Source organism: Theropithecus gelada, chromosome 14 (genome assembly GCF_003255815.1).
Source record: "Theropithecus gelada isolate Dixy chromosome 14, Tgel_1.0, whole genome shotgun sequence".
Classification (NCBI taxonomy): domain Eukaryota; kingdom Metazoa; phylum Chordata; class Mammalia; order Primates; family Cercopithecidae; genus Theropithecus; species Theropithecus gelada.
Window position 1 is genome coordinate 43,047,740 of NC_037682.1, and position 17,042 is coordinate 43,064,781.

Consider the following 17,042-nt stretch of genomic DNA (forward strand, 5'->3'; position numbering starts at 1 on the left):
GTATATACATAGAGTTGTTTAGCATAGTAGTTTCTAGACTTTCACATGCATGATAAAAACCTGGGGCCTGTTAAAATGCCGTTTGCTAGATGTCAGAGTTTCTGACTCAGTAGATGTGTTTGGGGCCTGAGAATTTGCATTTCTAACCAGATCCCAGGTGATTCTAGTATTGCTTGTCCTGCTTTGGGAATCACTGGCTTAGCAGTACCATGCCAGGTATTCCCCCAGGACATCACAAAAGGGGCAAATATGGGGTGAAGACCAGACCTAGAATAAACAAAGCTGGTCAAAGTTAGACATAGTGGAAATAGAGGGCTTACATTTTATTATAGAAGGGAGAGGCAAGGGTAGAATAGAAACACTGCTAAAATGGAAGATGTCCTTTAAAAAATACAAATTGATATTAGATTGTTAGATCAAAAATGAAAATGAAGTTCTCTTTTCTGCTTTTGACCATTCTTATTGACCAAATTGAGCAGCTGCCATATTTTTCTTGGGGACATTTAAATAGCATGATATAGCATTTGTTAAGAAGACGAGTTTCTTTTTTTATTACCCTGTGAAAATCCAAATTAGAACTCCAATTTCTTGCTAAGTATGACTTTGAGCAAGTTGTCGTTACTTAAATTCTTCAGCCTCATTTCTCAGTCTGTTTCTTGTCGACATTTTAAATAGCATGATATAGTATTAGTTAAAAATGAGAGGGTTTTTTTTGTTTGTTTGTTACACTGTGAAAATTCGAATTCCAATTTCTTGCTAAGTATAACTTTGGGCAAGTTATCATCACTTAAATTATCTTAGCCTCATTTCTTGATCTGTATAATGGAGATGTTTCCATACTTCAAATAAAGTATCATGAAGATTAAATAAATCAGTTATGGAAGGGGACACTGTCTGGTCCATAATAAATGGCTTGTCAAGGTTAACCATTATTATACAGAAATTTCCTAATGTTTAATAGACTTTTCAGAGAATGATTATTCCATATCTTTTTCTCCAGAATGATTTTGCACTGATTAAATAGTGTTAATTCTGTACCCATGAACACATGGGTGTTCCATATCAGGCTGAAATTCTAGCAGCTTTCATGAAGTGCAGAAGACATGTAATGGGAATTTTATCTCCCATTTTGAATTCATACAGAATTGATTGAAATGCATCAGCCTCTTAGTCTGTGCCTCAATAGTCCATCTAAAGTATCTGATGGGAAATGACCAGAAAAGAAAATTCACAGTCTTCTTTAAATCAATAACCGTCTTAGAATCCTTCCAACTTTATCCTTCAATACTTACCCATGCCCCGACCCTCAAAAACACACCTCTTTTTCAACTAGTCTCCTCTCTCAGATATTGCTGAACTACTGTAGATCACTTTTGTAAGACTTAACTCGTGAGGTCATACGTTCCCCAAGCTCTCCCATTATTTTTTCTCTTGGAGAATTGGGTCCAGTTCTCCATTCCTTTAAACCCCTTCGTGCTAGCACAATGCTTTTCATATGGCACATTCTTAGGAATGAGCATCCATTTCTTTTTGTGCAAAGACTCTCAACTGAGGGTAATTATAACTTCCTCTCCTGAGGTATATGTAGGTGATAACAGAACTTTCTTCTATGAATATTTATTTCAAGCAATTGACTATTTATTTGTTCTCTAGCTTTTAATGAGGACAGACTGCTGTTCTGGGTATACTATCAATTCCAGGAAGCTGAGTTATTTTCATAGAATAACTCTAGATTGACAGCTATGGGCTATAATTTAGAGTACTCCTGTAGATAAATCCTCACTTGAGATAGTTGCTGAGTTCAAGTACATGGCCCAGTCTGGCCTCATTCTTACATCTTGCAAAGAACACTGGAATCCCCTGAAACTAGCAGCCATCACATTGCCTTTTACTGCCTGTTCATCACTAGATCCTCACCAGCCTCTGAAACCACTGCCTCTGAAGCTCTGCTTTCAAAATTAAATTAAGAAGTAATGCTTCAGAGGCGATATGTTGTCCTCTTAAAGAACCTCACCATTCATTAATATTTAATATAGTTATACATATTATATTATGCTTGTTTCACAGTCATCATTTTTGTTTGGTCTGATGCTAGAAGTCAGAAGCATTAAATATATTTTCTGTATATTAACAGACAGAAGGAAATAGATTATATAACAAGAAACATTTAATGTTCATGTGAGTTTTGTTATCCCTAGGATTACTCTTAACTTTAACACTTAAAATTGGGTTTCACAGCACTACTGCCCTGAAAATGATGTTCATCATTAAAAGATTTTAAAGTTATTCTCTGATCAAAAGACTTGTCTAGCAATGAAAACCACACAAGTAAATCAATTCTCAAAATTGTTCCACAGGCAAGTTCTTTCCTATTGACCTAGCCCAGCACTAAATAATAGAGTGATTTTTAAAGAAACTGTAAAATACAATGCTTTTTGAAGAAAACACACAGTAAAGATACTTAATAGGAGAAATGTGTTTAGTAAAGAATGATATAATTTGAAATCAGACATCCTGGGGTCTATAACCCAGCTCTGCCTCATACCTCATAGTGGTATTTGGGAAAACGATTCTGTATTCAGTTTTCTCATGCGTAAAAGAAGTTTCAGTATGCCTGCTTTCATGGTCATAAACATAGAAATAATAGGCACTGGGGACTCCAAAAGAGAAGAGTGTGAAAGTACTGGGGGTGCTGGTGAGGGTCGAAAAATTATCTCTCAGGTATAGTTATCTATTTAGGTAATGGGTACCCTAGAAGCCTAAACCTCACCATTGCACAATCTATCCACATGACAAGCCTATACATGTATCTCTTGAATCTAAAATAATAATAAAAGAAAGAATGCCTGCCTTATAGAGTCATGTGAGGGATAAAGATAATGTACATTACAAATGTGATATATACATATATATACTTATTATTTGATTCAATTCTAATTTCACCTGCCTCCCAAAATGTAAAACAAAGGCAATTATGAAGATGACTTTATAATATAGTTTATGTCTTCTCTCTTTCCACTCTAGAAAAAGCATTTTCTGGAAATAAATACATTTTGTAAAATTAAATACTTGTTTATTTTGATTTTTTAAATTGTAAAAGTAAGTTTCATATAATATCAGGCATTATATTTATATCATTATTATATATTAAAACAAACTATGAATGAAACACTCTGGCAAATTACACATTTTTTTTAACAATAAACACAGTAAAACGTAGCTTTCTCAGAAGAAATAAAGAAGTCACACATATATATAGCTGAAATTGAAGTTCCAAATAATAAGATGAATCTCAAGCAGTCTGGTATTTCATTTCACTTAAGGTCTTTCTCCTTATAATTGGCATCTAAGGTGCTAGATTGAAAACCCACTCCTGGTGTGAATATAAGTCAGAGATAGGCCATCAGTAATTGGGCTGGGGAAAAAAAAGGAAAGAAATGTGCAAACTACGTGTAAAATAATAATGTTATTATTTCTTAAGAAAATACATAGAAATTGGTGGGTGTTCTTAATTTTTCAAAGAACAATATTACAGTCTCTGTGACATAAAATAAGGGCCATTTGCTTATTAAAGATGTTTTCAAAATAATAAACCATTGGAAAACACTTAAATTTGTTGGGTTTTTTTTGTGATTTCCTCTGCAGCAAATAACATTCTCAAATAAATTTGCTGATTATTGTCAGGTTAAAGCCTGATTTCTATTTTTCTTCTACTTGTCACACACACATACACTTTCCTCTTCTTTTACAGTAAGAAATAATCACATATCATTATTTTGTGCACATTGATGTTCTTAAATGGCAGGAAGCTTTATACCACTATAGAGACTGCCAAAATCAAGAGGTGTAATAGTAATCACGACATAGAAATGTTTGGAAAGGCAAATGCAGCTGCTGAAAACCTGTATCACAAACTGCCTGATGATTAGCATTCAATATGGCCCATAATGAGTTAGCTTTGAAATTCCTAGTCATATTTTCTCTAAGCCACAGCAACAAACACCCTCAAGTATCAAGCCCACCCCAAAATGATTTTCCCAGAAGAGGTGAAAGGAGCACTGGTGACTTGTCACTTCTACAGATGATGTTCATTTTCCCTAAATCAATCAGTCCACTTCCATTTGGGCAGTGGATTGTCACTTAACAGGGAACTAGTGTTCCTCACCTCAGGTGTGGAACTAATTCTTTCCTGGAGGGTCTGCAGTAGACTGACTCGGGCTGTTTAATCTGTTTAATCTAATCAAATCAGGGCTTGGATGCCTCCCTTTGTCACATCTGATGCCCCCACTCCCATATTAAAAAGGGAATACACAGGCATGAGCCAACCCTCTGAGTCCCTTGATACATCATTAAGTTGTAAAAATGACTTCATCACTCACGACAGAGAGATTAGACAGCCCCAGTGGTAGCATATGGCAGTGGGAGCATCACTCTACCAGCTGCCCACATGACTCTCTCCTTCCTCAAATCATGTCCCTCCCCTCCAGAAGCTGCCTCTGCACTGCAGTAGCAGAAGACTGCTGCAGCGGGAAAACCCAGAGCTAGTAAGGGGTAAGGGGATTGGAGAATGAAAAGAGAGAGAGAGAAACTCATATCGACAAAGCACATGCAAGCCCTTGGAGACCCCTCCCTCCTCAATCCATCTATTCATCTTACGGTAAAGGGTATTTTCTTTTGTCAGAAAAATGCAGGCTTCTCCTGCCTTACCCCAGATACCTAACCTATGGGGCCCACAATAGGAAGGCGGCTAGATGTTTGATTGGCAGCTAGATGCACGAGATAGAAAAAGTCACCTCTGGCCTTAAAAGACTGGGTGTTTGTAAACCATTTCCATCGGAACAGGATGGTGGTCCCTTTCAGCAGGATTTATGTTCATAGTCTGAATTATTTTCTCACACATAAGGAATTCACAAATATTTGTCACTGGAAGGATTGAGGAACTCCTCCTTGCAATGAAGGTTGCAATGGAGAGAGGGAAAAAATTATATAAATAGACCAACAGCTTGTGTGTGTGTGTGTGTGTGTGTTTGATGATGGTGCTTAGGAATTCATTTCCAATGCTTATTTCAACAATAAATAATGCACATCTTTATTGTTTCATCTCTCTGAAGAAAAAAGACAGAACATCACCAGTAAAATTGCTCCTTTCTGGGCTTAATACGTGAAGATATTATGTTTAAAATGTCTGTCTTCTTCTCTTTTTGAAAATTATTCTAGCAAGAGATTTTTCATAATTAGTCAGAATATTTACCTAAAGTATATTAAAATGTATTTTTGTAAATACAAATACACACCAGTAAATTTTAAAACCATGCTTTTGGGTTTGCTCACTTTTACATATAAATTACTTTCTATTTGATACAGCATATAAATTGAGTTGCATCAGTCAAATTCCCAAAGATAAATCGCTTCATTTCTGCAGACAAAAGTCTAATCTACACCCAGTCATGTTCAAATCTCTGCAATTTTAGTGGTAAGAGCCCAAACTGCCAATGTGTCTGAGTGGCAGAAAAAGTTATAAATACCATGTTTTCTGCTATAGAATATCAGATTATTTGTCTTCGTCATTATCAAGTGTGGAGTTTGCCTTTTTCAGAGAAAAGTGTAGAATCAGCTATGTTGTAGCCAAATAGCTTGGGAGCCAGTACACACACACAAAAAAAATACAGTATGATTCTCCTGCCAAAATAAAATCTAAGGATCCCTTGGGCCTGCTAAAGGCTTCTCTCTCTAATTCATGAAATTCTTCCCTGGATTTGGGGCATGATAGATTGTAATCACTCATTCAGAGAGCAGATGGCTCAGCCTACTGCTGAAAGTGAACTTTGCAATGAAGCATATAGTATCAGACAGAGATGTTAAATTTCATTGTAAAGGTACCTTGCCATCAAGTATTATCAGGCACGTGAGTTCTAGTCACAATCCCTTTGTGACCTCAGATACATCACTACTCCCTCATTCTCTATTTCATTTCCTGCTCTGTAAAATGAGAGGGTTGGGTTAGATGAGCTCTGTCCAGCGATAATATGGGTTCCTCCTTTTGTGGGGTTCACTATATGCTACAACCAAGTGTGATCCTAAGTGTCTTATTCAAATAAAGAAGTATTTTTTCTTTAGAAAAAGTCAAGTTAGAAATTCAAGAAATACTTGAAAAGACAAAAATAAAGGATTACGGTAGGGGAAAATAAACTCTAACTTTGTATAGAGAAGTCTAACCTCAAGCTAAAATGGATTTCTCTAAGTGTATTTATGCTTGGCTAGAATTCAAAGATTGGAGGCACTGAATTACTAGCACTCTATACACTTGACTAAAAATATTTTTTAAAATAGCTCTTTAAAGGCTTTCAAATAAAATTTATGGAATTTTTGGTGAATAATAATTTCAATTTGAATAATGTACACGGGGAAATAATTTTAAAGGTAGAAATATGACTCATGAAAAAAGACATTTTTATCACATTGGAAATAAACCAATTGCATTACTAACACTTAAGGTAAATTTATACTAAAATAAGCTGAATAGTCACAGAAATTTATTTTCCTTCCATTTTTTTCTAAATTTAAGATTTCATTAATAATAAATAATAACAGCCAGCAATTACCTAGTTCCAGGCACTTCAAAAAAACTACATATATTTAGCTGTTATGACCCACACACGGTAGGTACTTTGATTAGCCCTCTTTTACAGAAATACAAACTGAGGTGCAAAGGGGTTAAATAACATTTTATATCATTCAGTCGCTAAGTAACGCATTCAAGAGCCTGAACCTACAGTTTGGCTTTAAAGCCTAAATCTTTCTGCTTTTTTTTTTTAAAGCCCCAAACACCTTGTTGTGATATTTTATTTATTTAATGAATATTTATCATGAGTCAGGTACTCTCTGAGATGCTAGCAATACAAGAGTGAAAAAGAAAACATGGACAAAACTCCCATTAGACAAACAGATAAATAAGTAAAATATTGATATGACAGGTGGTGATAAGTGCTATGAAAAAAATTAAAGCAGGGTTGAGAAATCAAGAGGACAGGAGCAGGGTATTAAAAATATCAAATAGAGTTTGAATAATATCACCATCTAAATAAAGGCAAAAACACTTTTTGTAATACAGTGCTATACATTAAAAATATAATGTTCATCAAACTCCCTTTGCTGTATCTGACCTTCTGTGGTTATGCCTTTTGCAAAAAAATACATATATATATTTATATATGTATTATATTTATATATTTCATATATATTTTATGTATGTCATATATTATATATCTATGCTATTTGTGCCATTAAACACTTGTCCAGGTTCTTCACAGCAATTTAAATGCAGGGTAAAACCAGTCTTCAGGAATTTCATATTTGTAAATATCTGGATTACTATAAGTCCATGTCCTGTATTATTTAAAGACAAAAATAATTTGCCCCCCACATCTTTTTATTACTATATTAATATGTTCCCATCTTAAAACATTAAAGATTTTGTAAGGAATCTTCCTTTGACCTCCCACCCTAAGGCCTTTCCTGGGGTGACTAAATTCTGCCGCCCATAATGTGCAATAGCTTTTTAAGGGAAGACAAAGGAAAAAGTGATGCAAGAGCTGTCCCTCCTCTTGCTCTCCTCTTGGGAGTAAATTGGGTTTACTCCCCTCCTGACTCTTCCAACTCCTCCTCTCAATGATCAGGAAGGTAAATGTACTTCGAATCTGAGTAGTATAAGAACCAGGAGTCTGCATTGTGACCAAGAGTGGGGCTGTCTTTGCTTAATCAACAAATTGAAGAAGCCAAATAATTGCTCTTTGTTTTTCATTGAGAAATTTGTCAAGAGGTGTAACTAGGAGCCCTTCTCTCTTGAGTGGCTGTCTCCACACACCTCAGTTTATCTTTCTCGGTTCCACCCACAACAGTGATGGCAAACACTTTCCAAAGTGAGCCTTTTTTACACCTAAAGGGAAAGGAATCTGTCCCCAATATCACACACAAGGGAAATCTCATGCTACTATTAAGTGATCAATATGGAGAAGCTTATTTGAATGGGTACATGATGCTTATAAGTGGAAGATTGGTTTTGCTGCTTTGTCTTTACTGTTTTTGAAAAAGAGATCATAATAGGAAACATACATCTTTCAAACAACTTGTAAAAATTTCTGATTTTGTATTTATTAAAAGCTTTCCAAGGAAAAATTCTATGTAGCATCTGTAGTACTAGTTGGACATTCACCATGTCAATAATAGGGGTATCAGGATGATTAAATTTTTATCATTTTTATAATTTTTTCTTACTAATATGCAATATTGTTTTAAACTGAAAAGAAAATGTTACACATGTTTAAAAATCATTATCACACAAGGCTTCAACTGCATTTTGCAATGTTTCGTTATATTTTCAAAATGAAGCAAAATGTCAGAATCTTCAGGCAAGATAAGATAGTTGATCTCTGTAATTTTCTATAGGTTCATGATATTTTACAATACATTTTTAATTTAATTTTCTCAGTATTGTAGAACATATCATATATGAAAATATTAAGGCCTCTCCCTTGAATACCCATTTAAAGGTAAGATTAATTTGGGTTCAAATAGGAATTCTAGAAATTAAAATTTTTTTCTATACAAAAATTAGCTGAGTGTGGTGGTGCATGCCTGTAGTCCCGCTATTGGGGAGGCTGAGGTGGGAGAATCTCTTGGACCCAGGAGGTGGAGTTTGCAGTGAGCCCAAATCCTACCACTGCACTTCAGTCTGGCTACAGAGTGAGAATCCGTCTCAAAAAAAAAAAAAAAAAAAAAATTCCTTTGAGGAAAATCTACCAGATAAATTAGAACCTGAGTCAGCATCACTTTTTTCATTGATAAACGTGACACAGATAGTAATGAGTTTGCTTTAAAAAAGAAAAAAAAAAAAATCAGAAAAACCCATTTACTGACCTCCTAGTGTTACAAAGAGGAAAAGCTGGAGCATCCCTGGTGTTTTTTCCTGGCAGGAAAATGTTAGCATTTTAATATTTGGCAAAGTGAATGTTCTGACTCTGAAAAAAACCCTTAAAGTCACCACCATTATACTTTCATTTGACATCATATTGAGTTCTTGTATCATTTTTTGGTTTTTGGTGAATTGTTGCTTTTTTTTTTCTCCTGCAGTGAAAACATTCCATGCATGTATGTTTAGGGTATCTTTCTGAAAACTTTGTTTTATTTTAGGAAATACTTTCTAGGGAATAAAAGGAGTGAAGACTATATATATTGGGGATCTAAAATCCAAAAATGTAACATGTTCATAATCAATAATATTTAACAGAGTATTTCTTTAATTTTTTTTTGCCTAATATCAATGTTTTCTTTGATTTATCACATCCATAAAAAGGGGTTCTCTACGTAGTTAATGAGTTTCATCAAGTGTCCATCAGCAGATGAATGGATAAAGAAAATGTGGTATATATACACACTACATTGATTTTTTTGTAGGGACTAGTCGTCTACTACTTGGTCTTAGTGTCAGCCATCCGTGTGTCAAGTAAAGACAGCCCTCGAAAGGCATTATTCCTAATTTATGGCACTCTCCTCTTGACATTTTAAAGCACTGCCCCAACATCCTCACTCTAGGGATCCTTAAGCCTAAAATAAATTTCCAAGAATTCCTCTCCAGGCCCTGAGGACTCTGAGAAGCCTTGGGAAGAAAAGACACCGCTAGTGAAAGGGATTGTAATTGATAAAAGCCGCAGTATGGGGCCTGAGAGATGAGGTGTTCCCAGGTTACAAAGGGCCAGGTTGCATATGACCACTATTAGGGAGGTGCCAACTTCTAGTCCTCTGCTGTTAAAATGTGACTGAAAGTCTTTCTTTGTGGTATCTAAGCAGAAAGAACAGAAAGTGCTGGTGCATATGTTCTATGTGGGTTCAATTCAGACGTGAAGAACATTTAGTTTTGTTTATCAATATACACAGAGTGAAGCAAAGGAACCTATCCTTCACCTTCTGGTGGCCAGGCTATGCCCGTCGACACCCCCACTCCATCAGTCCTTAGGACTTATGCTTTAGGGGTGTCTCTGCAGGTGCCGCTGGTGGCGCTTCTGGGAACAGGCGCTAGGACCTTGGTTGTGGACACCACAGCAAGGCAGGAGGCCACTGAAAGCAGCTGAGGGCTCCCCCAACCCCCGCCCCTAAGCAGCTCATTAACAGGTGGAATCGCATCGCTGGTTCCTGCCCCTCCTAGAAACAAATCCTTCAAACCCAGAGCACGAACTGGGCGGGGTACGGGGCCAGCCGTTCGAGGCGCCTTGCCAGGAGGTCAGACCCTCGGGGAGCCTGGGCGACTGTGGGGAGTGCAGGAGACAGCGCAGCATCTGCCGTTCCCCACTCCTTTGTGCACTCAGGCACACGGTCCCTGCTCTGCCTGCTCTAGGTCTGCCCTGAGCTCGGGTCAGGCTATAAAGCACGTCGATCATTTCGCCAAAAGCAAGTTCAGCCACAGCAGAGGGAAGGAGGCCGCGTGCGCCGGTCCCAGAGAGCCTGCATTCGTTTAGACGACTAATTCTGGAAGGAGTCACCAGCAGCTCCAGCCCTGACAGGGTGTTGTCAAGGGACTAGAAGACTTCGCTTGGGGGTCCTCAAACCCCTCTGGGCTGTTGTCTCTGCTCCCAGCTTCTGCTGCCCCTTCGGAAGGAACAAACACCACGCCCTGAGCCCCAGCCCCGCCTGGTGCGTTACCTGTTGGCTGCCAGTCGAGACGCGATGTAGCCTCCCGGAATCTGGGTGATGATGTAGCCCCAAAAGAAGGAACCGTGGATCATCCCCACGGTTTCCGGGTCCCAGTTGAATTTGGCTTTCTATGGAGGGGTAGGAGAAATAAGCGTGAAGGGAAAGAGTAGCGTCAGTGCCAAAGGCTCACTTTCAGAGGTTCACAAGCCAAAAAGCCCCCAACGCTTGGGCGCTTCATGCATTCCGGGGATAAGAGTGGCTTCATTTTCGTTTCCTAACAAAATTGCCTCTTGCAACGAAAAAACCTTGCTCATTAACAAAATGTATTATGATTAATAGTGAGGCCGCGCGCACCGGCTTTGCTCCCCGACTGCTGTCAGGCAGATCGAATCATCTGAATGGAGGAATCTAGAGGGCCCGTCTTGGAAACTCGGACTCCTCCTGAAGAGATTTGTTAGCCAGATGTGGAGACGCCTGGCATGGGTCCACTTAACGAATCCGGTCAATGCGGCCGCAGTAGTGTAGTGACTTCTAACCCTGGCGACTTAAATAGGGAAATTCTGGGGAAGGAAAGTGGGGAGGAAAGAAGGTGGGGAGCGAAGGATGAAAGATGCAGGACTCCTGGTGGCTAAGAGAAAGGGTGTCCCCACAAATGGGGATGGATATGGGCCTGAAGGATTTGGAGTAGTCGGTGAATTGGGAGGAGTAAAGGGAGAGGGAGTCATTGCTCAGGGGTTTTAATAAATGCGGGGCAGGGGTATTTCTGAAGGTGGAGGTCTAATTCCGTTCTAATCAGCCTGGGTGACTTCCCGAGGGGAACCTCAAAGTAAACTGGGTCGCAATATTTATGTCCGAAAGGTGGGAGCGCGCTTTTCCCGCCTGAGAACTGGGGACCCTTTTTCTCCTTTGATATTTTGACACCCAGCGGATTTTGCAAAGTCTCCCAGATTCCAAGAGCCTTCCCCAGTTTCTGCTCTCAACTCCTGCTTAGTCTGGTTTACGGCAGTTGGGGTTTCTAAGAAGGAAGTCCGGACCCAGGGGTTCTGTGACCTTGACGTGACCCTCCCCTCTGGGCTCGACTCCCTGCCACCCTGGGACCCTCTTACATTGTGGCCTCTCCTAGGGGAGGTAAACCTTCCCAAAGACCCCTCAGCCGAACCTGCTGATATGAACACAGCTGATTTTGTTTTCCAGTTTGTTTCATTTTGAATATTAAGAATGTTTTGGCGGGGACTGAATGAAGTCCTGGGAAAACTATAATTAATATGCTGCACTATTCACCCAAGTAAAACAAACACACTTCTATTTAGACTTAGTGGACATTGCTAGTCACCAACGGCTTGTATTAAGTCACAGTTCACAAAACCTGGTGAGCTAGACGCTCTTTTCTACTTTGCAGATGAGGAAGGGAAGGCCCAGACAGCAGAGCGAAAAGGGAACTGATAACACTACTGGGGTCCATTCTAGAACGGCAGAGTTAGCGAGGAGCTTAGGGAGCACCCAAACCTTCCTTTCAGTGGGGAAAAACGGAGCTCACACAGGAGATATGGTTTTGCGAGGCCGCATGGCCGAAGGGCGGGAGCCAGGGCGGCCAGACGTTGCCCACCTCCTTGATGACCTTGCCCCCGCGGTGGATGGTGCTGTTGTTGACCATGTCCACAATGGCCACGCCCAGGTTGCAGCGGATGCCGAAGGAGATGCAGAAGCCCAGGCCGCTCATGATGGCGATAATGTAGCGGCGCGGCAGGCCGAAGCATGTGCAGTCGCACAGCGGCGCCTTCCTCTCGGGCACCTCTAGGGGCTTCCCATCCTCCGTCAGCTCGATCGTCTCCCTGGTGTCTTGCTTCTTCTCCAGCACCCTGCGCGGCAGAGCAGGGGCGAGTCAAGGACGTGGCGGCTTAGGCACCCCCGATGCTGACCCATTCCCATTTTTCAGGACCCGTCGGGGTTAGGAGGAGGGCCGTCGACCTCACCCCACCCTCGGGGATTAGGGTGGTGGGGTGACACCAAGCTGCAAGACCTCCCACACTCTCACATTCTGCAGGTGCCCTTGGCCGCGGCGGCGACATTGCTTCAACTTTAGCACATTTAGGCCTAAGGTAGCGAGTCCCTGTCTCGGGATCCACCCCTGGGCGCTCTGATTCAGATACACAGGCCGCTTGGGCCTAACTTTCTTGCAGAGTCTGCAAGGTCTGCATTTTGTGAGGGCAGGGGTTACCAGAGCGTCCTCTGCACCTGAATAGGGACCTCCCACTCCTACCCTCGCCCAGCAGAGCTTAACCCTGACAACCGCGGTGTCCTCCTGCAACCCAGCACCAGAGGGCTACTCCGCTGCAGGCGGGCCCAACTTGAGAGCCTTTTCCACCCGCGCTGCCTTTTCCGTTTCTAGCAAGCTGAGGTTTTCCAGTTTGGCGATGCTGGTATTCTGTCCCCCAGCCCACCCCTGGAGCTGAGCCTGGGGCACCCCCGGGACTAAGGCCTCTCTAGGCCAGTGCTTGTGCATAAGAAGAAGGCCTGAGAGCTCTCGCCGAGAGTGTCATGCACTCTCCTGCCCCTTTATCCCGCTCCAGGGTTCTAATTCAATGCTTACGCCCCTGTTACACTTCTTACTATTTTTTTTTCCTTATTACTGGAGTTGGAGACAAAGGACTCTACAGCATATGGCCGACACCTAAGCTTCCTACTGCCAGAACATGAATAATTAATTATTCACAATCTTGCGTCATTACTCTCTCTCTTACAAACACCGAAAAATATCAAGGATCCCTTTCCCAAGACGCAAAATGCGACTCCCAGATACACAAACGTGCTCCCAAATCAACTTTTGTAAGATATTCCACATCAAAGGGGAAGATCTCACTTCAATATTTGTTTTTGCATAGTGTTTCATGAGATTTCAACCATCAAGTCATTTTTGGCTTTGGTCCTTGGGAGAAGGCGTAAATGAAAAGGGGAACGCGGAGAAAAGGAATGGTTTTACTAAAAGGTGGCAGTGTTCTAGTCTACAACATATTTATGAAATTTCTATTAACAACAAACAAACGAAAGGAACGTATAAGATAACATCTCCGTACGTAGCCCCTTGCGATTTATACTTTCGATATTTAAACAAAGAGCCTCTCCGTTTACAATTTGCAGAAATTTTTTCCAGTCTACCATGTAATTGTTTTTCACCTGTGCCGTTTTAAATGCTATGTGCACACGCAATTGTTTTCACACACACGGGTGAAGCAAGCGAAATTTTTACAATTAATTTCAAATATGCATAGCTTGGAATATTGCTGTCAAGCAGTTTGAGGCCACCAGAAAAAAAATGTCAGGCTTCCAAATTCTATAAAAAGCACCTGGAGAATAGGTCATAAAGGTATTTGTGGCTAGGTTAATGTTTATTCTTAAAGTCTGATCATAATGTTAGAAAATATTGCAATTTATTTTTACTGGGAGAAAAACATTCAGCCAATGTGTGTGTGTGTGTGTGTGTGTGTGTGTGTGTGTTCTTTTCCTGTATTGGCTTCGTGTGCTCAAATCTACAAAGTTGAACTCTGCGCCGGATGGCAGTTGTACTGGGAAAGAACATCCCTTTCCATGGTAGCTGTGGGACTGCAGGGCCCTTGCGGTATCTACTGCCGCATAGGTGCATAATCGTGCCTACATGAAGCCCGCCAAACCTGAAGAGATTTGGAAAATTTGGGAGTGGTTTGATCATTTTCTTTACATTTCTCATGCATTTACAGAGACTTCAATTTCCCAAATATTAAAATTAGCGCTCCTTTGTAATTCTTTTTCCTTTTATGTCTGCTCTGTCTTCTTGATTTTGCTCTAATTATTAAGAAAAGCTGTATCCATATCACATACTTGAAATGATTTAAAGTTTTGCAAATTACAGCATAATTAGTGTAGTGACTATCGGAGGATTCAATAATTAAATCATTTCTAGGACTTTCAAAGTAATGTTGCTTGTTATATTTATGGCTGTTCTTCCAGGCATTGACATTTCCTATGCAAGAAATAGACTCTAGGAGATGAAAATAATTAAAAATGCATATACATTGTTTCAGTCTTAGAGAAAGGAATTGCTTCAACTATCAATTATTGATATATTTTGATTCTTCTTCATTCAATGCAGAAGACATATTCCACTAGGGGATTCTCTACTATGCTTTCGAAGCTGAGACCTCTCTCTTTCTCTCTCCCCAACATATACACACACACACATATATATAGCATATATACATATATAACATATATATTAATAATATATAAACTATTACTCTTTGGAATTTCTTGGTTAATTTTTTTAGAGGGTTGTGTTTTATATTCATTTGTCTGCATGAAAGGAATTTAATTTGGGGCATTCTATGAGCACCAAAAGAAACGCTGTTTGAGCAGGTGCTGGTTATTTCTTAACTGTAAAGGAGATAAATCCTGTGTAATAAAGGATAAAACTCTGCAGTCACCAAAGCAAAAATCAAACACACACACACACACACACACACACACACACACACACACCAGACAGGTTCATTTAGTGCAACATTCCTGCATTAATAAGCAGGTTTCCAGAGCACCCCTGCTCCAAGCAATGGGCAACAAAAAGACTTTCCGATCATATTACAATCTTTCTGAGCCACCAGGGTTTACGGAAACGGCCCTGCAGATTTTTTCATGCTGAGCCCCAGGTAAGCAACGGTTTCCTTTGTCTTACCTGTAGATCTGGCCGAGGGATTTTCCAGCAAAATTCTTTAGCCCCTCTTTTCCTGGGGCCAAAATCCTTTGTTTTACTGATTCCATTCTTGCAAAGACTGTTGTCGGTTCTTGCCAGATTTAAATAGTGATTGCTAAAAACGGCGAGGATTGCGCATATTGTCTTAATCTCTTAAAGTAGTTGTTGGTTTTTCCTTCTCAGCAGAATGGTAGTGGCTTGCCTCCAGCAAGAGTGAGAGTGAGAGAAGGGAGGGAGAGTGAGAATGAGAATATAACAGAATAGCTGCATGCAACCCACGGGTTTCCTAATAGGAGAGTTGGTAGACACAATCAGAAAGTCTCATTGGAAGGGGAGGATCCGGTGGCAAAGGGCGCAAGCAGTACCATGGTATTTGGGTAGATGCGGTTGAGTCCTTGTCCTGGAAGTCGGTCAGCTGAAAAACAATGTAAATTCCCCGTTTTGAAGATTTATTGCTCTCAAATCTGCTGGTTTTTAAACGGAGGGGCCGGAATGTCACAGAACCCTTGGGTAACAACAAAGTCAAAAGAATAGTACTTTTAAAAATGGTGTCTTTGCCGTAAGGAACAGAGCATATTCAAAACTCATGGGAGCATCTCAGGTCTCAGGTGAGCAATGCTGCTATTAGTTTTTCCTCTCTGCCCATGATCTCCTCCCATCACGCCAGCGTAACTCTGCTCTGCGGTAGAGTCAAATTAAGATGGAGAAGGCTTGCTGCTCTTTGAGGACGTGAGTAAATAAAAGATACACCGTTCTGATTTGGGCAGCGTCAGGGAATATCTTTTTTCAGCGGCTGACAGCGCCCGTCTGGGCGGGTCTCAGTACAATGGTTCAGCACCACGGACAGAGTAAGTTTCAGGAAAAGGGGATGCTTCTTTTGGCTAGCTAGGTTGCCAACTTTCTAGGGGAGCTGGGCGGATCGCCCTGACCAAGGACCATACTGGGGCTCTTCAGGAACGGATGCTATGGAAACCATGTGGGAAGATGTCATCATCTCCAGAGTTTGCAGGGAGAATGGTGCATTTAGCTCTGCTAGGGAAGACAACTTTATTAAAAATTGACAAGTTACTTCTAGTTTGCTACGTTTTGCCCAGCACGCTGATGCCAGTATTGCAGGCAAGAAAGATTTCAATATATTTAACTTATGCTTGTGGTGTTCCAAGACACCTAGGGTCCCTTGAATATAAAATATGTGCACACAAAATACACAATTATATTGTTCATGTGTTTGCTTTAACCTCTGACAGGAAAAAGATGAAAGAAAGAAAGGGAGAGAAGGAAGACTAGAGCAAGGGAGAAATAAATAAAAAGAGGTGGGAGGAGAAAAAAAGGAATAGCTATAAACTCGGTGAAGTTGATTAAATAAAAGAGAGTTAATTTAATATAAATTCCTTGGAATTTTAAGTATCTTTATTTAACTAATTTACAATGCACTACTGAAAACCAATATACTGATGAAATATGTGGCTATACTTTGTGCTTGCCAACAAATTGTAATTGATAATTTAAAGATTTATTAACAAAAAGATTTATTCTAATTTACATATATTACATTCAAATCATATTTTATTTTTCTTTGTATCTCCTTCCCCTAAAGCATAAGTTTTGAAAGACACTCATGTAAGACTTTTGG

At 40.0% G+C, this 17,042-nt stretch overlaps 1 protein-coding gene across 3 annotated transcripts in view; it reads right to left on the bottom strand.

Annotated features, from left to right (window-relative positions):
- SLC17A6 (solute carrier family 17 member 6) overlaps positions 1–16,342 on the bottom strand; it is a 41,828-nt gene extending 25,486 nt beyond the window's left edge. For all 3 annotated transcript variants that reach the window (XM_025356960.1, XM_025356963.1, XM_025356962.1), the window contains exons 1-3: positions 15,392–16,342; positions 12,293–12,545; positions 10,696–10,814 (exon numbers count right to left, since the gene is read on the bottom strand). In XM_025356960.1, coding sequence (XP_025212745.1) covers positions 10,696–10,814; positions 12,293–12,545; positions 15,392–15,477 — 458 coding nt within the window. In that variant the 5' untranslated portion in view covers positions 15,478–16,342. The remainder of the gene's footprint in view (positions 1–10,695; positions 10,815–12,292; positions 12,546–15,391) is intronic.
- Positions 16,343–17,042: the final 700 nt, after the last annotated feature.